Genomic DNA, 23,139 nt, shown 5'->3' with positions numbered 1-23,139 from the left:
AAAGTTGCACGCTCTATCCTTGACAGCTGGGCATAGCGCTTCTCAAACTCTCTTAGCAATTCTGTGGCAGAAATTCCCATTTTAGGTTTTGTGACCCATTCCAAGAAAGTTCGTTTGGTCACTCGCTCAGAATCCTCCATAAAATATTCATCCTTTAAAGCAAGCTTGAACTCTTCCCAATTTCTGCCACCCTGTGCTGTCTGCAATCCTTTTATGCGCTCTCTTATTTCAGGAACACATACAAGCTCAAAACTTCGAACCATATCCTCCTCAGTCACCCTGTTTAGCTCCATCTCCTTTATATAATTGCGCAGGTACTTTGTAATGTCCTTCCCATCAAATTGATCCACCTTTTTCACAATTGATTGTAATGCTTTGGTCGTGGAAATTTGTCCCCTCTCAGCAGCTTGTTGCTGTTGCATGTACATGGTAAACATTTGAAACATCTGCATAACTCCGGGGTCAAAATGAACCCCCTGACCCTCAGAATTCTCAGCCATAGCTTCCCTGTATATATCACCACACTCTCACCCCAGCAGTTTCACGTCGGGTTCACCAAAAAGTTGTCGTGAAGTGTGCGGTACAGCCAGGAAAGTACGAAACTTCTAGCTGTGAGAGTGAATGTCCACATAGAAGTATGGTTGCATCATGGTGCTGACCCTCTTGTAAAGCTCTAGCGAAGGCCTCATCAATTTTCATAAAAGGGATCCATCAACCGCCTCTTACTCCTCCTCCTCTTGTTCATCTTTATCCTCCGGGTGGCTTGCAAGCGAGAGACCAAACTTAAGTGGTGGTTGCACTGAAACCAACTTAGAGACACATCCACTTCCTCATCCTTCTTATTAACATACTCATAGTCAAAGCTGCCACTGCCAGCTCTGGAGACCAACAAGCTGAGAGAAGCTCTTTTTAAAGGCTCGACAGACTTGGATGAGTTCTCACAACACTGGCTCCCACTGAATTTCTTTTAACTTATCTGGCATCAAACCTTTGCATTTCCATACATGTTAAGAAGGATGTTCCCTACTACAAGGTCCATCATATGCATGAAACTCCATAATTCACACCACATTCATGTACAAAAACTCCTAGATCTTGCACTGCCTCAACTCATCTTATTGAACCTCATTTACAATATGAACATATGTACATGGCATCATATAATGACTCGTCATGGCACTTAACTCATGCATCTGGATTTGTATTTGATGGCCTCACATGCACGGTTTCACATCATAGACGTGCCATGGCACGACAACGTGGGAGATCCCAGCAAAGTGGTAAAAGCCAAGAATGGGGAAGGAGCAAGTCCCGCTCCAAAAAGGACTTGGAATGCCATTATTGTGGCAAGAAGGGACATTTCAAAAAGCAATGCTACAAATGGAAGAATGATCAAAAGGAAAAGGGCAAAAGAAAAGACAAAGCCAAAGATGCAAAGCCAAAGGGCAAAAGTGGAGTCAAGATTGAGAAGTCAATGTGTCACATGCAGGTGACAGTGAGGATAAAGTCCAATTCATGTCTTCACTTGATGCCCATTCACTCCATGCAGGAGATGGTCATGGTATGCACTCATGGATCATTGATTCAGGTGCCTCCTTTCATGTCACAGGTTGCAGAGACTTGCTTGTCAGATATACTGCTGGCAATGAAGGAGTAGTTTATTCGGGTGACAACCATGCATGCCAGATTCTTGGCAGAGGTGATGTGAGGCTTGTGTTTTCAGATGGCTCACAGCTTATGCTCCATGATATCAGGCATGTGCCTGAGATCAAGAAGAACCTGTTTTCTACTGGACAGCTTGATGATGCTTGTCATGTTACCACATTTGGTAGTGGAAAGTGGAAGATTAGTAAGGGCTCACTGGTTGTTGCCAGAGGCTCTAAGGTGGACACTCTTTACTTGATGCATGCTAATGTTTGTCACCATGCTATAATGTAAATGCAACCGAGCTGCCGGAAATATCTCTGTGGCATAGCCGGTTGGGACACATGAGTGTCGAAGGAATGGAGCAATTGTCTCGTTTTGGTTACTTGCCTTCTCTAAAGTTCTCAAGTTTTCAGTTTTGTGAGCATTGTATATATGGCAGGCAACTCCAGTGCCCCCACAAGAAAGCTCTTGGACAGAAAGATGCTCAGTTAGAGCTTGTGCATACAGATGTATATGAGATACCTCAGCTTTCTTTGGGAGGGGCAAAATATATTGTGTCTTTTATTGATGATGCCACACGCAAGGTGTGGGTTTATCCTCTTCGTTTGAAGAGTGATACATTCTCAGTGTTTGAGAAGTTTGTTGCTCATGTTGAGAATCAAACTGGCAAAACACTGAAGGCTTTGCATTCCGACAATGGTGGAGAGTATATATCCAAACAGTTTCAGGACTTTTGTGATGCTAAAGGCATCAAGAGGGAGCTCTCTGCTCCTTATGATCCTCCACAAAACGGGACAGCAGAGAGGATGAACAGGACCATTCAGGAGAAGGTCCGTTCTATGTTGTCACATGCTGCGTTACCTCATGGTTTTTGGGCTGAAGCAGTTATGACAGCCGTTCATCTTAGAAACAGGTCACCTAACACAAGGCTTGGTGGGAAAGTGCCAGAGGAAGTATGGACAGGGAAGCCTCCGTCCTACAAGGACTTGAGAGTGTTTGGTTGCGTTGCGTACGTGCACATACGCAGGGAAATACGCACCAAACTAGATCCTAAGTCTCACAAATGCATATTCCTAGGATATGGTGACAGAGGTGAAATGGGGTATAGACTTTGGGATCCAGTGAATAGAAAGATTATACGCAACAATGATGTCATTTTTGATGAAACATGCATGTATAAGGAGCCTGCAAGGCAACAAGAGCCTGGCAGAGTCATCTTTGATGATGATGGACATCATGGACAACAACCAAGGGCTGTAAATCAGCCATTACAGCAACAAAACCAGCCCTTAAATGGTGCTGAAAATGGTCCAAATGGACACCCACAGATGGCAGAAGATATGGATATCCCACCGTTAGAGGAGATACCGAGCATGATCTTTCAACCTTATGGCATGGAACAGGAGCCACCAATAGGTGATATTCAGGCTGGACAGCAACCTGCAAATGATGGTCATTGGGTAAGGAGGTCCACAAGACCCTCCAGACCCCCTGACAGGTTTGTTCCAGGGGTTGACTACGTGATGCTCACTGACTGTGGGGAGCCCTCTTGTTATAAGGAGGCTTTACAGAGGGCAGACAAGGCTCTTTGGGAGCGTGCTATGAAGTCAGAGATGGATTCTCTGCACAAAAATGGAACATGGAAGTTGGTGCATTTGCCTACAGGCAAGAAGGTTTTGCCATGCAAGTGGGTTTACAGGCTCAAAGTTGCACCTGATGCAAAGCCAAGATACAAAGCCAGGTTAGTGGCTAAGGGCTTCAAGCAGGAATATGGTGTGGACTTTGATGAGATCTTCTCTCCAGTGGTCAAAATGACCACACTTAGAGCTGTATTAGCTTTGGTTTGCTCATGATGATCTGGATTTGATTCAGATGGATGTGAAGACTGCTTTTCTTCACAGTGATCTCCATGAGGAGATATATATGCAACAGCCAGAAGGTTATGCAGTGAATGGAAAGGAGAAGCTTGTATGCAAGCTAAAAAAGAGTCTTTATGGGCTCAAACAGGCACCAAGGGAATGGTATCATAAATTTAATACATTCATGAAATCCCAAGATTTCAGGAGGAGTGACATAGATCACTGCTTATACACCAAGAAAGCTTTGGATGGCAGTCTATTGATCCTCATCTTGTATGTTGATGATATGTTGATTGCCGGGAAATCTCATAAAGAGATGGATGCCTTGAAGAAGAGGCTGCATCAGACCTTTGATATGAAGGATTTCGGTGATGCAAATCACATTTTGGGTATGCGGATACTTCGGACAGAAATCAGCATGTGTTGTATTTGTCTCAGAAGGAATACATTGGCAAAGTTTTGCAGAGGTTCAATATGGAGGGAGGGAAGAAGACTAGTACTCCTTTGCCTCCATATGTGAAACTCAGTGCTATGGACAGCCCACAGTCGGATAGTGACAGGGCTGATATGGCCAAGATTCCGTATGCTTCAGCTTGTGGCAGTCTCATGTATGCCATGGTTGCTACCAGGCCGGACGTTGCATTTGCAGTGGGAGTGGTTACTAGATACATGGCCAAACCTGGCAAGAAGCATTGGGAAGCAGTGAAAGGTGCCATGAGATACCTGAAGGGCACACAAGATATGCGCATCTGCTTTGGCAAACAGGATGCATTAGTACATGGTTACACGGATTCGGATTATGCCGGTCATCCAGATAACCGGAAGTCTACTACTGGTTATGTGTTTACATTCACAGGAGGTGCTGTGCCATGGATATCCAAGATGCAGAAGTGCACTGCCTTATCTACTACAGAGGCCAAGTATATTGCAGCCACAGAGGCTTGCAAGGAGGCATTATGGCTATCTCGGTTAGTGGTTGATTTGGGTTATACAGGGGATATTCCATTGCTGCAGTGTGACAGTCAGAGTGCCATCCAGTTGGCAAAGAACCCTGTTTTTCATGCAAAGACGAAGCATGTGGATGTGAAGTATCACTTCATCAGAGAGGTGATAGAGAACAAGCTGATTCAGCTTGTCAAGATTCATACGGATGACAACCCGGCTGATCTGTGGACAAAGAGTTTGCCTCCAGAGCGGTTTGCTCATTGCAGACACTTGATGGGCATTGGATGAGGCCAGTTTCAGCCTTGATATGGCCTTGTATATTATCATGTACATGCTGGTTTTTTCTTTTCCTTCACTTAAAGGCACTTTGCCTTAAGTGGGAGGTTGTTGGGGTAAAGGCATTATGCCCACCCTTATAGTGTGTACAAGCCCATAGGTTTTATAGTACATAGTACACTTAGTACTTTTAATGTACTAAGTGCACACTCTGTACTAGAGCAAATATACATGTGTGATAGGGGAGTCACACACTCATACTTTGTGAGTTGACTTATCCCCACATCTCTCTCTCTCTCTCTCTCTCTCTCTCTCTCCCCCTTCTTCTCTGTGTGTCTCTCCCACATGAAACCCTGATTGTTTCAACTGAGCTTCTTAATAGCTCCCTTCAAGGAGAGAGGATAGACTTGAGCAATGAGCAGTTGTGAGTGAAAAAAAGATCAAAAAACAGCCCCAAAAAATGGTGAGAAACAAGAAGGGAAAAAAACGGTCGAATCCTAGTCGACCGTACCTCCACCGTACCGTTCCGAACGTACGTATCGACCGTACAGAACCGTACCTCCTGGGCAGTGCGCGAACCGGGTGAGAGCCTCTACTGAAAATGGGAAAGCTCCAAACTTTGCTATGACAACCTGGTGTGGTACTAGTACGTCATGACCTGGAGCCTCTCCACCTTACTTAACTCCATCCGCCCAAGATCTGGTGCTCCATACATAGCTGCCGGTGTCACCACAATGTCAAAGAGCCACCCTTTCGTACTGGGCTCCTGGAAACAGTCTCTCTAAGCGGGCTAGGCTGCATATCCCCTCGTGAAGCGGGCCGAGGCAACTGCATTCATGTTGAAAATGGGTCCCATGAATGTGACTCCAAGGTAAACATATGATTCCACAATCTCCACGGTCTCACCACTATAGACAAAACTCCTGGCACTCCTCATTGCTTTTGTTGCGGGCTTGAATGTGTTAAAAACCATAACCTTGGTCCTGCCCAGATTCACCGTGAGATCCCGTTGCTCACATGTATGGCCTCTAGATGACGCTGCAATCCAGCCACCGAATCTGAAATCAACACCATGTCGTCAGCATATAAGAGGAGAGGTATCACTGTACCATATAATGTGGCTCCCGGCCCCCCTAATCTGTCTACAAAATCACTGAACTCATCAATGTACAATCCAAATAGAATGGGTGAGAGAGGGCACCCCTGTTTCACCCTGATAGTGCTCGTCACCATGTCAGACAGCCCTCCTGGTACTCTCACTCTTCCTGTTATAGACTCATAAAGTGTCATGACTCCCCAAATCATCTCCTCTGGCAAGCGGAGCTCTTGGAGCCTGTGAAAGAGGCAGGACCTTGGTATAGTGTTGAAAGCCTTGCGGAAATCCACAAAGCAACAATAAATCTTGCGCCCCTCGCTCAGGCCTCCTCAATAACAGCCCTCAAAGTGAAGATGTGATAAAGTGTAGGGTATGTTCTCCGAAAACCAGCCTGTCCCTTGGCTCTATACCCTTGTCTCTCTGCCAATAAGCTGATCTCTTCCTCCAGTACCGCCCGATAGAGCTTGGAGAGGGTGTGACCGATCATGATTGTGTGGTAATTGTTAGGAGGTTAAAGAGATCGGCAAGGAAAGGGGCAAGGGTATCACAGGCGTGGGAGATGTGCTCAGCTAGGATGGTCCATGGCTTTGCCAGGCTTCATCTTTTTTATGGCTTTGGTTACGTTTTGGATGGTGAACAAGGTGGTTGAGGTAGGGCAAGGAACATGAGATAGATTCGGTGGAGTGGTGTTGGGAGTTTGATATAGGCTTTGAGCATGCCTATGCCAAATGGTTGGGTCTTTGATGCAAGTAGGAGATTGGCGATCGAGAAGTTTCTTCAAAGCCTCCTCACTATCCTTGCTAAGAAGCAAGCGATAGAATTCATCCCCTCGTTTGATGAGAAAAGCCCTCTTCTTTCCTCAAGTGAAGCGTTGGAACCTCCTCTGCGCTTGACGAGGGGTGATGTGGCCCAATGCTTTGCGTTGCAAGATGCTCTTTCGTACTGCCCAGCATTCCTCATCATACCAGCTATGGTGTGGCATGGATCCACAAGGAGGCTTTGAGGAAGAATGATGGCTGGTGGGAAAAGAGTTACTGGGAGCATCATGTAGAAGGTCAAAAAGCTGAATAGTAATAATAGACAGGGGGGCTGAGAGATCAATAGTTGAGAGGTATGAATCAAGGTTGGATTGGTAGACTCCATTAAGGGCATGATCAAAGTGTACCTTGGTGAATGATGAACCGGGGGTAAGGGCTGGCTGCTTGGGGACAGAAATGGCTATGGAGAAGCTGAGGAATGCATGATCAGCAAGAAGGGGTGGCGGGGATTGCCCATCAGTGGGTGAAAATCTGCTAGTGTCAACTAGGACGTACCTTCGTTCTCTGCACTGCACCTCAGCTGAAGGCCACTCTCTCCTACATTGCCAGCACACTGCCAGTTCCCAAAGCAAGACCACAGCTACACTTCTAAACCTCCCTCTCTCTGGTCGCTAACCACAGCTCACCAGAGAAGCATCCCTCCAATTGCTGTCAACATCTGCAGCCAGCCCAACATCCAGTCCAAGCCACACAGTACCAAGGCGGCTCCTTTCAGCCGGAACCATTAGTCACCATAGCAGCCTCCACCTTTCCCGTTCTCTGTCGCTAGCAGCTGTCTTCGCCGGCGCCAAGGCACTTTGCCCTCCACTCTCTTTGCTACCAACTTCTCTCGGCTACAAGCAAACCAAGCCATACGTTTCTGTCATCGCCAGCAGCTGCAGCTCCAAGGCGGCTCCTTCCAGCCGTTGCTAGTCACCACACACGTTCTCCATCTTTTCCTTCAGAGGCGGCAACCCCCAGACCCTGCTTGCAACCCTCAGGCTCCCCTTCACAGTCCACGTTCCTTCCTTTCTGGCGACCTCTTTCTCCTCTATCGCCAGCTACCGGCGACCCCCCATCAACCCGAGCCTCTCGACTCTATGTCCAGCTGCCGTCTGCTGAAAACACCACCTAGCATGTCCAGCTTCTCTGCTTCAAAAAAACAACGAACCAAGGCCGCCTTCCACAGCCAGTAGCCCTTGAAACTATCATTGCCTGCAACCACGAACACACGAACTGTCTTCGCTGCTCTCGGCTCCCACACGCGCTTCTCTCCTGCGCCTGCAGTTCCTTCGCTTCCCTTGCCTCTGTCCTGTGGCTACGTCAGAGAGCCCCCCCCACTGCAACAACACGGCCTCTTAGTCCACGCTTCTCTGCACCTATGTCTGCAGCTAGCCACCCAAAAACACACACCTTACTGTCTTGCGCTCCTCACTTTCAAAAGCTGCTACTCCACAAGGTGTCTTCGCCAGCTTCTCGAACGTCGTGCTGGCAGCAACGTTAACTTCCACATGGTCATGCTTACTAGTGGCCACATCAATATTATATTTTATTATTATTATTTTTTTTCTTGTAAGGCCTACAAGATGGCCGCAATCACCCTTATGATTTTCACCCAATGCTCAAGCTATATTGGCCACACCAATATTTAATTGCCCATGCCTTCATACACTTCAAACACAACCCATGATGCCCACTCGTTTTTTGGACGCGCGCACAATTCAAATGGTCGAACAGCTGAAACCATCTCCAGCCGACCTCCAGTAGACTACGTCCGGACAGGCCTGTACATGCTCACATCAAAACCATCTACTCTGTACACCTGGCAATGCTTTCAAAAGCAAACCTTCACACACGCCATACACACGTAGGTACACATTACCAACTCCTATTTTGTCCACACACCGTGTAGTATGTATTGAAAAAACAATTCGATCAAAGACTAGCAAACCCCCACCTCCATTTATTCAATGCATTATGCATTCCAATTGGGCAGAACTTAAAAGGAAGGAAAACACTGCCAGAAAAAGGAACCAGCTAATAATTACCTGGAGAACAATTGGCAGCTGTTCTGGTGGCTTTTTTTCTTCAGATCCATGTTCTAGCCATACTTCAAACGCTGTCAACTGCTCAGTGAAAAAAAGACTTGCCTGCAACCATGACAAGATGAGTCATAACCCGAGCCCCTGATACCAAACCAAAAATTTCACGGAGCACAAGAATATATCCACCCCAACACCCCCCCCCCCAAAATAATAATAATAATAATAACCCTCCACTCCCCGTGGCACATTCGCACACGCGCACACACACACACATCTTGATCGCATAGTCCTTAGCTCCAAGCACATGACTTACAAAGAAGCAAATTACAGGCTCATAAACCAAGCTTTACACTGAAATTCAGAAGATGCCAAGCAAAAATCATTCCACAAAGTTTCATTTGCACGACTTGCACAAATCAACACTGTACTTTGAATTCAGCTGAGTCGTTCAACAATGCAGGAAGCTGAAATAGGCACATCTCGGCAGCCATATCCCAAGCGTGCCTACAAAAACACCATAAAGAAAGGTTGATGTTTATTGACATTGAGTACAATCAATGTAGCGGGGGGGGGAAAAAAAAAAAGAGAAGGCAGAGAATCCCCCCCCCACCCCACCCCCCAAAAAAGGGAAAAGAAACTTCTTGCATGTCACGCTTACCACACGGGGTGTTAATTTCTGCATGTTATGCTTACCACATGGGGTGTTGATGAGTAGGTGGGAGCCGAGGATATGATAGAGGAGAACAATTTGCTGCTCGCATTATCCTCTCAGCAAGTAGAAAGTTCCGAAATAAACTTGCAACAAGAAGATCTTGCCGAAACAACCGCTGAAACAGGTCTGCAAAAGTGGCAATATACCATTCAGACAGCATAATAAACGAAGGGCTACACACTCATGGAAACCTCACAAGGGATTATCATGAGGCTGTACCTCTTGGAAGGACATTCCATGCAATGGTGTCTGTAATGGCTGTGAAGATCCAATTCAACTCCCCTAAAGGCGTCTTGCGATCATTCTGCCTTCCTGGAATCTTGTCAATAAGATCAGGATCCAGAGAATCTCGAAGCAATGATCTTCCGCAAAACCTATGTGATATGCAATATATATATATATCAAGCACAATTTATTAAAAAACATAAAACCATCTATATACCTTCATAATGGAAGAAAAACCAACACACTTGCACATGAACAACTCAGCCACCACATAATCACAATGCCAAATGAAGAGTCCTGATACACTTATAGATCATTAAACTTTTAAAGTAGTACCAATGCCTCCTCTCTCTCTCTCTCTCTCTCTCTCTCTCTCTCTCTCTCTCTCTCTCTCTCTCGGTGGAATTAGTTGTATACCAACTATCATGATTGTACATCTATAGCATGCTAGACAGTGACTGCATAGTGAGCTCCATATGACTAGGATTACCTTTTTATTTTTGTTTTTCTTTCCATGATACTCAGAAAATGGATTGTTGTATATAGATTTGTCTAATAGGCCAATCTGGCCTTCCGTAGACGTTAAAATCTCTCTCTCTCTCTCTCTCTCTCTCTCTCTCTCTCTCTCTCTCTCTTAATAGATTGCATACAGGGAGGGCACAAGATCATGAGGGCATTGTAGCCGAGCATTTCATGCATGCTAGAGATATGATTGCAGACTTGCTAGCTCTCAGGTTTAATAGAGCCATGTGTGAGGGGTTTCTTGGGACTTGGAGTACTTCCACAATTGTGCCAGTACTCAAGTTTGGAGATCCGAGCCTGTCGACTAACTACCGCACCATTATGATTGCTCACTCGCTGGGCAAGCTATATGCATCTATTCTTGAGCAAGAGTTGAGCAGATGGGCAGAGAGACAAGGGGTCTGAGCTCAGGGACAAGCCGGTTTCAGGCGGAGATTCTCTACTTTGGATCATATCTTTACCTTCATGGCTATCATTGAGGAGGGCAGAGCACATGGGAGGAGGATCTACTGTGGCTTTGTGGATTTTCGCAAGGCCTTTGACACAGTGCCCAGAGCTAGACTGATGCGCAGCCTGCAAGACTTGGGGGTTCCATGTGAGCTCATTTGGGGTATTATGGCACTTTATGAGACAGTAGTTGGGCAGGTGCGGACTTCAAAGGGTCTCCCAGTACACTCCACTATAGGGGTGAAACAGGGCTGCCCGCTCCCTCCGACTCTATTTGGACTATACATTGATGAGATCTCTGATTATATTGGAACACGAGGGGATAGAGGAGCCCAGTTGGCTGGCACTTGGATACCTCTTCTCTTATATGCTGATGATATTGTGCTTATAGCAGACTCACAAGAGGGTATGCAGAGGCACTTGGATACTTTACATGCTTATGCACAGGACAGTGGGCTCTCAGTTAACCTTGGTAAGACCAAGGTTATGGTGTTTAATACTACAGCTCAGTGGGTCTGGAGATCAGCGCCTATTTTCACATATGGGCAAGAGACAGTGGAGTATGTTGACTCATACACATATCTTGGAGTGGTGTTCACTAGGCCCACATTTTCCATGAGGGGGGCAACAGAGGCCAGATTGACTAGAGGATATGCAGCACTAGGAGGTCTAGAGAGGATGTGCTCATAGGTACAGTTTCAGGGCCATGCACTAAGCTGTGGCTTTTTGACACGCTGGTCACATCGGCGATGCTATATGGAGTACAGATCTGGTGGCCTAGCCTAGATCGTCACAGTCGATCAACTTGCTTTAGAGTCCTCTCATCAGCTAGCCATGGAGGGAGACACTTCATGTTGGTATGCACAAATAGCATCCTGGTTTGAGCTCCATGGGTTCAGTTTAGACAGACATCCACCCTTCAAGTACTCTCTGGAGGCACCCTCTCTCACCTTGACACATTATGAGATTAGTAAAGTCATCAGACAGGAACCTCATTCAGTTGGACACTAGGAGGACATGGCTAGAGCCCTCACAGGAGTTGGGGACGAAGATGGCTTTCTATAGAGACCATCTTCTCCACACCACTGAGGATGGCTTTATACTTAGACCGAGCTACATGGATACCCATCTGTCTCATGGATTGAGGTGCGCCATTGGGCAGATCCGCACCTCTTCACATCAGTTAGAGATAGAGACAGGCAGATTTAGGGGCATACCTCCAAGGGACAGGATTTGTTAGATTTGTTGTGGATAGAGCCAGAGACGGAGGAGCCCTACATCTATCGCTGCACAGCATATTATGAGATTCGAGGGCGCTACCATTGCCTTTTCAGAGAGGGATCTGGACCACTGGCTAGAGTCATGGACTATTGTGATCAGAGATGCTTGGGTTTTTATCTCATGGAGATCCGAAGGCTCAGAGAGTCCATTATCAGGAGCAGACGCCCGACTGGTAAGGAGTCCGCACAGAGACAGATTACTGACTTCTTTAGAGGGACTACCTAGGAGGACACACAGCCGACACCCCAACAGCAGGCACCCCATGGGACTCTAGTTGAGAGAGCTATCCAGTTGGGCGGCAGATCCAGACGCCCGAGGGTTCGCGGATCCTCACATCAGAGACGGTGCCTACACCGGAGGATTCAGAGCATCATTGCAAGGCATCGGGCTCGTCTGACCAGGCATCTCACTATGGCAGATATCCAGGCCATCCGGCAGAGACCCATGCTCGAGCTCCAGGATGATAACCACTCCAGCCATATAACTCACTGTCACTTTTGTACTCCCCCATATTCATGTATCCATGTACTCATGTATCCCATTTTGACTAGTAGCATTAGCTTCCCACTCTCCCTAGTTGCTGCTTCCGGATGCTCCCTCTACTGATGTATTGTAGGGCTAGATACTTACCTTCAATTCTTTCTTTTCTTTTCTAGACAGTGTATCAAATGTCACATGATTGCAACTTTGGTCTCATAGGTCACTTTGGCCTTTTGAAGACGTTAATATAACATTTCATTTCATTTCATCTCTCTCAAGCATTTTTCTTGGTGATGATCTTACTCTTTCACAGCTTGCACATATGAAGGAAGTTATGCCAGAGATTAGAGCGGCAAGAGAAAAGGGAAAGATAGCATTTTATAGAGAAGGGAGGGTGGTCATCGTGGAGCGACGCTCTACATGACGGTGCGAGACCTATGGGACCAAATTAAAGCTGGCAGCCTGGAACTGCAATGGATCCCTCAAACTTGATGTAGGTGCCTTTGAGGACAGCTTTAGAGATAGAGATATAGTCTTCTACTCGGAGACTCACCAGGCTCCTGGTCAGATGATGCCACAGGTGACAGGATACAAATGGGAGACAGCTTGCAGAGTAGGGACGAGATCGGTACACAGTAGTAGAGGGTCAGGAGGGGTGGCAGTTCTTTTCAGGGAGGAGCTGCAACCGCTTATACACATCATTCGGAGAGATGATCAGGCCAGATATATGTGGGTGAGACTGAGGGCCGACACAGGCAGATTCCTGTATATTGCCATATGCTATTTTGCTCCTAGTACATCGACATATGCAGCACCTAGAGGACAGTCTCCTTTCTCTGTGCTAGATGATGACATATGGGAGTTCTCTAGGGATGGAGACATCATCCTGTTAGGGGACTTTAATGCCCAGATGAGCAACCGCCAGACAGCCTTTTATGATACCTCGGAGGAGATGCTGAGAGAGCTGGACACTCTGGATATGGGATTAGACACACGCTCACAGGATGTGGAGTGCACAGAGTATGGGAGATATTTGGTAGATATGGGGACTGCACATGGGTTGGCCATACTTAATGGCTTGCAGAGGTTTCCGTCAGCAGCTAGATTTACTTGCTTTCCACATAGACATGGTGCTAGCACAGTGGATTATGTTATGGCTATGCCCAGCTTTGTTTCATGCATTGAGGACTTCACAGTTGGATCTCGGCCCATTGGGGTAGTAGTGGATCATGCATTGTTGACATTGACTATCTCTTTTCACTTTACCACAGCTCAGAGGACACGAGGGGCAGATCACACTCGATATACTTTTACCTCAGAGACTGATGCTGTCTACACAGATGGGATTTATAAACGTCTGTACACAGAGGAGCCAGGGAGACCTTTGGAGGAGTTGACCCATATACTGACAGAGACAGAACAGCTGGTATGATGAGGAGTGCAGAGAGACCAGAGCCCGACTGCAGCGGGAGGTTGCTTTGGGAGTCACTACTCACCGACAGTCACGTATTGCCTTCCGACGTCTTGTGCGAAGGAAGAAGCGGGCCGGCCTTGCTCAGCTAGAGCAGGAATTATACCAGCTGTTCTTGAGCCAGGATTCGAGGGAGGCTTGGCGTCTGTTTCATGAGTCCTCCCCTGCTTTGGCCATCACTTCTACAGAGGTCTGGGGTAGTTATGCAGCATCTCTATATACAGTTCCTGGACAAACACCTTTTCCTGACCCGCCAGCATCATGCCCACAGACATGTACTTTCTTTACCGCAGAGATGGTAAGGAAGGCCATTGATAGGATGAAGACTGGGAGAGCATATGATCATGATGGATTGGTCGCTGAGCACTTTATTCATGCGAGAGACATGCTGGCAGAGCTTCTAGCAGTGATGTTCAATCGTGCTATGTGCGAAGGCTTACCCGAGACTTGGAGTAGGTCCACCATCGTGCCTATCTTCAAGTCAGGGGACCCTATGGAACCAGGGAATTATCGCACTATTATGATTGGTCACACACTAGCACGATTGTATGCATCCATTCTTGAGCAGCAGTTGAGTAGATGGGCAGAGAGAGTTGGCATTCGAGCAGAGGGACAGGCAGGGTTCAGGAGAGGTTTCTCTACTCTTGACCACATCTTGACTCTCCGGGCCATTATTGAGGAGGGCAGGTCGCATGGGCGACGGATTTATTGTAGCTTTGTGGACTTCCGCAAAGCATTTGATACAGTGCCCAGAGCCAGATTGATGAGGCGATTACAGGAGATGGGGGTACCCACAGAGCTCATATGGGGGATTATGGCTTTATATAGATCAGTTGCAGGACAGGTACGCACCCCAGAGGGGGTCTCTACTTTGGTTCACTCCACTATAGGAGTGAAGCAAGGTTGCCCGTTATCTCCTTCACTGTTTGGTATGTATGTGGATGAGGCTTCTGACTACATTGAGAGATTGGGGGACAGAGGAGCCCAGCTAGCAGGTACATGGATCCCACTATTGTTATATGCTGATGATATTGTGTTGATCTCTGATTCCCCTGAGGGTATGCAGCGTCATCTGGATGCTTTACATGAGTTTGCACATGATAGTGGATTGTCTGTCAACCTTGGCAAAACCAAGGTTATGGTGTTTAACACCACGCCACAGTGGGTTAGGCGATCAGCTTCCACATTTACATATGGGCAAGAGATTGTGGAGTATACAGATGCATATACATATCTTGGGGTAGTATTCAGTGGGCCAGTGTTTTCGATGAGGAGAGCAGCAGAGACTAGATTGACTAGAGCACATGCAGCCCTGGGTGGTTTGGAGAGGATGTGTTCGCAGGTTCAGTTTCAGGAACCTCGAACGAAACTTTGGCTTTTTGACACTCTAGTGACATCAGCTATGCTTTATGGAGTGCAGATATGGGGACCTTCAGTGGGCCATCACAGCGCAGGCGGGTGGAGAGGTATGGAGAGGCCTTTGGTATCTATGATTGCTAGGATTATTAGAGCCAAGGCCGTCGTACCTCATGAGATTATTCGAGCAGAGCTGGCGGCTGCCCCTCTGGTGATTGAGGCTCTTACGAGATCAGTCTCCTACATACATGGCTTGTGGAATCTCCCCCGAGACATATATGCACGCCTCGCCCTGGAGTCCTCCCGACAGTTAGCTTTACAGGGAGACACGGCTTGTTGGTATGGACAGATGACATCTTGGTTCCAGGCACATGGTTTTAGCATGGACAGATTGCCTCCCTTCCAGTATTCTCTGGAGGCACCCTCTCTCACTATCACACGGACAGAGATTACCAGACTCATCCGTCAGGATTTAGTTCAGCTGGACATTAGGAGGACATGGATACAGCCGACTGAGGAGCTGGGCACGAAGATGGCTTTCTACAGAGAGCATTTTCTTCAGCTCACAACAGATGGTTTTGTGATCAGACCCAGTTACATGGATGTACACTTGTCTCATGCAGTACGATGTGCTATTGGTCAGATTCGCACATCCTCACACCAGCTTGAGATTGAGATGGGCCGATATAGAGGTATACCAGCGGAGGCCAGGATATGCCGAGTATGCCATGGGGAGCCAGAGACAGAGCTGCATTATATATGCCATTGTACTGCATACTATGAGATACGTGGTCGTTTCCACTGTTTATTCAAAGAGGGTTTTGGACCACTTTCCAGAGTCATGGGGTACCAGGACCAGAGGTGTTTGGGATTGTTCTTGCTTGAGCTGCGGAGACATAGAGATAGCCTGCTTAGGCGCACAGAGAGCCAGACTCAGAGGCACATTACAGATTTCTTTAGTCCAGCCATCACTGCGCCAGATGGACCACAGCAGCACAGCAGGACATGGATACCGCCCACACCAGGGGTACACTGATTGATCGTGCGATTGAGCTTGGGTGGTCCAGACGCCCACGACTACGGAGGGGGGCATCCCAGCATAGACGGAGGTTGCAGCGGCAGATTCGGATTATTCTTGCGAGGCATGCGGGACACCCAGTCAGGGTGCTGACCACAGAGGATATTGAGGAGATCCGCCAGTGTCCAATGCGGCACATATTATGAGATGGAGGCACCTCCATAGTGTACCCCTCCGTCCCACATGATATTGTATCCCCTCACTATACTCCACTCACCTCCATAGCGTACCCCTCCCCCTCGCTATATTCCAGTTCCAGTTTCATTTTCTAGGTGCCGGTAGTATCATCTTTATTTTTCATTTTCTGGGTTTTTTTATCCAGACATTGTATCAGATCCACCATGATGTAACTTTTGGTCTCATAGGTCATTATTGCCTTTTGAAGACGTTAATATAACATTTCATTTCATTTCATTTCTCTCTCTCTCTCTCTCTCTCTCTCTCTCTCTCTCTCTCTCTCTCTCTCTCTCTCTCTCTATATATATATATATATGTATGTATGTATGTATATGTATGTATGTATGTATGTATGTATATACATATATATATATACATATACATATATATATATACATATATGTATATGTATACATATATATATATATATACATATACATATATATATACATATATGTATATATACATATATATATATATATATATACATATATATATATATATACATATACATATATATATATATATACATATACATATATATATATATATACATATACATATATATATATATATACATATACATATATATATACATATATGTATATGTATATGTATATATATACATATATGTATATGTATATACATATATATATATATATACATATACATATATATATACATATATGTATATGTATATATATATATATATATGTATATGTATATATATATATATATATGTATATATATATATATATATATACACACACACACATACACACACACACACATATATATATATATACACATATGTATATGTATATGTATATGTATATGTATATGTATATGTATATGTATATGTATATGTATATGTATATGTATATATGTATGTATGTATGTATGTATGTATGTATGTATGTATGTATGTATGTATGTATGTATGTATGTATGTATGTATGTATGTATGTATGTATGTATGTATGTATGTATATATATATGTATGTATGTATGTATGTATGTATGTATGTATGTATATAATATGTATGTATGTATGTATGTATGTATGTACGTACCTAGCATAGTAGGATCTAGATTTCTCATCTTGTATAATCTCAGAGTCTGAAATCTTAGACTTCAGTTTTCAGTTTTAGTTTACTGTTGTTTTCTCTTATTTCAGCCATGACGAGATTTCATAAACTGTTGTTTTCTCTTATTTCATCCATGACGAGATTTCATGAACACTATGTACACATCATTTTGGTCTCTTAAACCCTTTGGGTCCTTTGAAGACATTAATAAAACTCTCTCTCTCTCTCTCTCTCTCTCTCTCTCTCTCATCATTTCTTGCTCATCTCTTCAACAGAGCTCTGTCAGAGGGGTTTCCGGCTGAGTGGACGATGCACACTATTGTGCCGATCCATAAAGCGGGAGATGTACTAGACCCCGGGAACTACAGGACCATCATGATTGGCCATATATTGGCCAAACTATACGGGGCAGTTTTGGAGGCAGAGCTGAGCACTCATGCAGAGGTTGGGGGATTGAGAGCAGCAGGCCAGGCAGGCTTCTGTCGAGCCTTCTCGACCATCAACCACATTTTTACATTGAGGTGCCTCATTGATCAGGCCAAGGCACGGAGGCAACGGCTCTATTATTGCTTTGTGGATTTCCGCAAGGCATTTGATACTGTGCCCAGAGAGCGCCTCTTTCGGCGACTACAGACACTAGGCATACCTTCAGACATGATGTGGGGCATATACAGGCTATATGAGCAGGTCTTTGGGAGAGTCCGATGCCCAGGAGGCTTGTCCGACACAATTGCTAGCACCATTGGTGTGAAGCAGGGGTGCCCGCTCTCCCCCACGCTCTTTGGGCTCTATATTGATGAGGTGGTCGATTACATCACACAAGGAGGAGGCTCTGGGGTTGAGCTATCAGGTATTACTGTCCATGTTATGCTTTATGCTGATGACATCATCTTGGTATCCGACACGCAGGTTGGGCTTCAAAGACACCTTGTGGCTCTTGATGACTTCTGCGCACAGCAGGGGCTCACAGTGAACCTTGGGAAAACCAAGGTTATGATCTTCCACACTTCACCCGCAGTCAGGAGCCACACTACTCTCACATTAGCAGGAGGGCGGGTCGAGGTGGTGAGCTCTTAAGTTTACCTTGGCATCACATTTACTAGCTCAGCTGGACGCTTCTCCATGGCTCAGGCAGTCCGAGACAGAGTGACCCGGGGGTATGCAGCTCTTGCTGGCCTTGAGCATCAGTGTCATCAGGCACATTTTCAGGAACCCCGCACGAAGGGGTGGCTCTTTGATACATAAGTGACACCAGCCTTGATGTATGCAGCAACGGTTTGGGCACCAAGGCTTGCAGCCTCCACATGGGTACAACTGGAGAGACCACAGATCTTGATGCTCTCGAGGATGATACGCAGCAAACCATCCGTCCCGCACGACATTGTTCGAGCTGAGTTTGCTGCACCACCTATGGCAGTGGAGGCATTGTTCCAGACAATCTCCTTGATATACAGGATGAGGGAGATGCCCATGGAGAGATTATCCTGCCGAGCTTTTGAGGCATCCAGACAGCTAGCCGAGGCTGGACACACTGGATCTTGGTATGCACAGATGCTACAGTGGTTCTCACATCATGGTATAGACATTGAGCGGTTGCCACCTTTTCAGTATGATCAGTCTGCTCCACGGGGTTACCTCTCTCTCAATGAGAGGAACAGAGTGATGAGACAGGACATATGGCAACACTACATACAGGAGACATGGACAGCGCCAGAGAGCCCACTACCACCGAAGATGCTGTATTACAGAGACCACTTTATGAGCATCTCAGGGGATGGGTTTATACATTGACCGCGGTACATGGATGTATACATGCCACACAACTCTCGCGTTGCTATTGGACAGCTACGAGTCTCATCACATCAGCTAGAGATAGAGGCTGGGAGAGCGGCACGGGTTCCTAGAGCTGAGCGGATATGCAGATTGTGCCGCGAGGAGGTGGAGACTGAGGATCACTTTGTATGTAGATGTAGAGCCCACCAGGGGGTCAGAGATAGATATGTAGGATTGTTTGAGGAGCACTCTTCACTACATCAGTTGATGGAGGCCTCGGACCAGCGACAGCTTGGCAGACTACTACTAGAGCTTCATAGTTCTCGAGAGAGACTCCTCCAGACACCCACTCCCACTAGGGGTGGGAGACAGTCCCAGCGCACAGATTTCTTCCAGAGAGCTATGCCAGTGCCAGCTGATGTACCACGTGGGGTGACCGCACAGAGAGCAGAGGAATTGAGAGCCAAGAGGAGACCTAGACAGACTGGACAGAGAGCACCCCGACTCCGTCACCGAGAGATAGCAGCTATCCGAATGAGACACCAGATGGAGACACAGGAGAGGCTAGCTCGCTTTCATTCAGACTCAGGGTACATGTTCATGCCATTCACAGCCTCAGCATCGGCAATGTATGATATCTTATATCCCTCTTATGGCACTGGATGGAGTTAGACATAGATCTGCATAGCATGCTTGTACTACCCCTTCAGCATATAGAGATGCATCTTGCCTTAGCACTCCATCCACATCCACACCCCCCTTATATTGTTTGTATATGGGCTCCACCGATCCATGATGATTCACAGTTGTATCTAGACACATGCACACTTTTTCTTTTGTTTCTTTTCTTCCGATGACCGGAAGAACACAGTTGTATTATTTTTTGTCTCATAGGCCGACTTTGGCCTCTCGTAGACGTTAATATATCTTTCTTTCTTTCTTTCTTTCTCTCTCTCTCTCAAGGAATGCCGCACGACACGTGAGCATCTCTTACGCGAGGTTGCAACTGCCCAAATCCGAGAGCGAGATGCTCAAAGGATTAACCAATACACAACCAAATGTAAGAAACGAGCACATGTTAAGGGCCAACACAAGGACTTATACCAATCTCTGAAAGGTGTGAACTGTACTGAGGGCTGGAAGAAAATACAGGAGAAACGCCTACCCACACCCATCACATCTCCATCCATATGGCAGACATATGCACGATCCCTATACGAAGTACCAAACCAGCCCCCATTCCACCACCATCACATCCACCTTCTTCACATCTGACATGGTAGCCCAAGCCATCCGGAGACTCAAAAACGGTAGATCACAGGATTCGGAAGGCTTCCCACCCACCTCGACAGCCCCGTTGCGGATTTATGCAAAGCATTTGATAAAGTGAATCGAGCCAAACTACTGCAAAGACCCTAGGATTTGGGGGTACCATTAGACATGATTTAGGGGATCATGGCGTTATATGAGTCACTCATAGGGCGGGTGAGATGCCCAAGAGGATTATCAGAGGAGATTTCCAGTACCATTGGAGTGAAGCAAGGATGCCCACTGTCTCCCACTCTCTTTGGCCTCTACATCGACAAGATTTTGGCCTTCATTGATAGAGGAGGGGGAGCAAGCGTATCACTAGAAGGAATACTTGTTTCCATACTACTTTAGGCTGATGACGTTGTGCTTATTGCAAATTCTCCAGAGGCTCTCCACAGGCATCTTGACACGTTACAGGACTTTTGTGCACCGCGGGATCTCAGAGTAAACCTTGGGAAAACCAAGGTTATGGTCTTCAACACATCCCCTCTTTTCACATCTGGACTGAGTTTCACCTACATGCGCAACCCAGTGGAGCTTGCATACTCATAGATGTACTTGGGAGTGACTTTTACAGGACTAGTCTTTGCGATAAGCCATGCTACAGAGGCTAGACTGATGCGAGGGTATACTTCTCTTGCTCTTATGGAGAGACAGTGCTTCCAAGCCCACTTCCAAGAGCCGAGGACCAAGAGACAAGCCAGGTGCCACCTGCAGAGCCCCTGTGGGCAACCAGCCCCACTGGAAAGCCGAGATCGTGCGTGCCTGTCTGCTAGCCCAGAGCCTGGTCCAAAAATCCTCCAGGAACTCCTGTGAGAGTCCCTGTAGCCGCCAATGCTCCGATGCAGCTGGAGAGGCCATCCTCCTCGCAGTCAAAATATGCCTCCCCAACCGAACAGTGTACTGGAGAAAGGTGATCTCTGTGGCCTCGGGGGACGCATAAGGATCATGCCACTCGTACTCGCCAGGGTCCCACTGGAGCCGGGCCAAGGCGCGCGCAGCATATGCCCATATGCGCCAATCAGAGTCCACATCTGCACGGTCTGGATCAATATGCCACTTTCGAGAAGCTGCGGCCACTACCCGTATCCTCTGAAAGATAGCACTCTACAACCAAAGGCGACTCCGCCTCCACTCTCTAAAGTCTGCCCTCATCCTGTATCTCATAGTAGAGGCATCTACCATCCTCAGTGCAAGCTCTGACAGCAATCAGGATCTCCAACTGTGTAAAGGCTCCCATCCACCGTGGGGCCGCTGGCTCGAAAGGCGTGAACCACTCCTCAGTGAGTGCCTCCTGAATGTCATCCCTCATAATCAGCCCCCCTCTGAAGTGACTCAACCTCTCCGCTTGGATCTCCTCCGGGAGACTGCAAAAGGAATGCCAATCTCCAAAACTGCGTGCTGGGCCTGCCGCCAATGATCCCCAGGCTAGACGAGGCCGAGAACCCAGCATATGACCCTGGTCTGTGCGTACCGCGGGGCTCCAGATGAGCGGCTGTCTGGCCCGCTCCTCATCACAAGTGGGAGGTCTCTAAGAAAGCATCTCTAAGAAAGCCTCAGTCTCAGCAACTCCCAAGCTCGCAGGATGCTCAAGGCAAATCTGTCCACCCATCCTCTACTGAGGTCTGTCCTCCTCATCTCTATGAAGATCCACCGTACCTCTGGTGCCCAAGTGCCCCCTGCTGGGGACAGCTCTAGCCTGCAGCCGCTGAAAAAGAAGCTCGTTCCAAGGCTCAGCGCCTAGAAGCAGCCCCCAGAAGGTGAAGATGTTGTCAAGGCTCAAAATCGAGAAGCATAACGACCGAGAAACCTAGCTCGAGCTGTCGCCTCCCAGAAGGTGAAGATGTTGTCAAGGCAACTGCGCTCCTTGACAAAGCCTGTCTGGGTAGCATGAATCAAATCCCCAAGGAAGGGCTGGATCCTCAAACTCAAGGCCTTGGCTAGGACCTTGTAAACAGTATTGAGGATCGTGATAGGCCTCCACTATCGAATATCATCTGACACTCCCTCCCCCTTGGGGATAAGAAAGATCAAGCCCTCTGAAAAACTCTGTGGCATCACCCCAGTGTCCAAAACATGCTGAAAACCCCTGCGGAGGCCTGGCCCCAAAAGGTCCCAATAGCGCATAAAAAAGGCAGGCGTCAACCCGTCCTCCCAAGGGCGACACGGGAGGGCCCTCAAAGCCTCAACAAGCTCATCCTCTGAAACCCAAAGCTGTGCACATACGATCTATGACCCTCCTCTGCACATGGGTCCACACAGTCTGTCTGCAAGCATCACGTGCCTCCGTGGCTGGCTCCGCTGAAAGCAGGTCTCTGTAGAACTCAGTGGTGGCAACAGCTCTAATCTCCTCGGGCTCAGTGGCTAACAATCCGTCCTGCCTCCTAAGCTAGCGTACTCCTGCTCGAGCATGGCGGGATCCGATGATCTCAAAAAACTCCCCAGTCACTCTATCACCAAGCTGAATCCACTGAGAGGCCTAGCGATGATAGTAAAACTCGTGTCTCTGCTCTTCTGCCTCTCGAACCTCCTGACGTGCCTGGCTCAGCTGGG

The 23,139-nt window shown here is 47.1% G+C and overlaps 1 protein-coding gene across 3 annotated transcripts in view; it reads right to left on the bottom strand.

Annotated features, from left to right (window-relative positions):
• The window catches only part of LOC147641040 (regulatory-associated protein of TOR 1-like), a 133,256-nt gene that overhangs the window by 50,328 nt on the left and 59,789 nt on the right, over positions 1-23,139 (bottom strand). For all 3 annotated transcript variants that reach the window (XR_015268790.1, XM_086817721.1, XM_086817726.1), the window contains 4 exons: positions 9,597-9,751; positions 9,359-9,503; positions 9,094-9,169; positions 8,669-8,770 (listed from right to left, as the gene is read on the bottom strand). Coding sequence is in view for 2 of the 3 variants with exons in the window: in XM_086817721.1 (XP_086673847.1) it covers positions 8,669-8,770; positions 9,094-9,169; positions 9,359-9,503; positions 9,597-9,751 (478 nt within the window). In the remaining variant the exon portion in view is untranslated. The remainder of the gene's footprint in view (positions 1-8,668; positions 8,771-9,093; positions 9,170-9,358; positions 9,504-9,596; positions 9,752-23,139) is intronic.

This window comes from Cibotium barometz, chromosome 2, assembly GCF_041138505.1.
Source record: "Cibotium barometz isolate CiBa-2024 chromosome 2, ASM4113850v1, whole genome shotgun sequence".
In the NCBI taxonomy this organism is placed as follows: Eukaryota; Viridiplantae; Streptophyta; class Polypodiopsida; order Cyatheales; family Cibotiaceae; genus Cibotium; species Cibotium barometz.
This window is presented reverse-complemented; position numbering and strand designations above follow the sequence as displayed.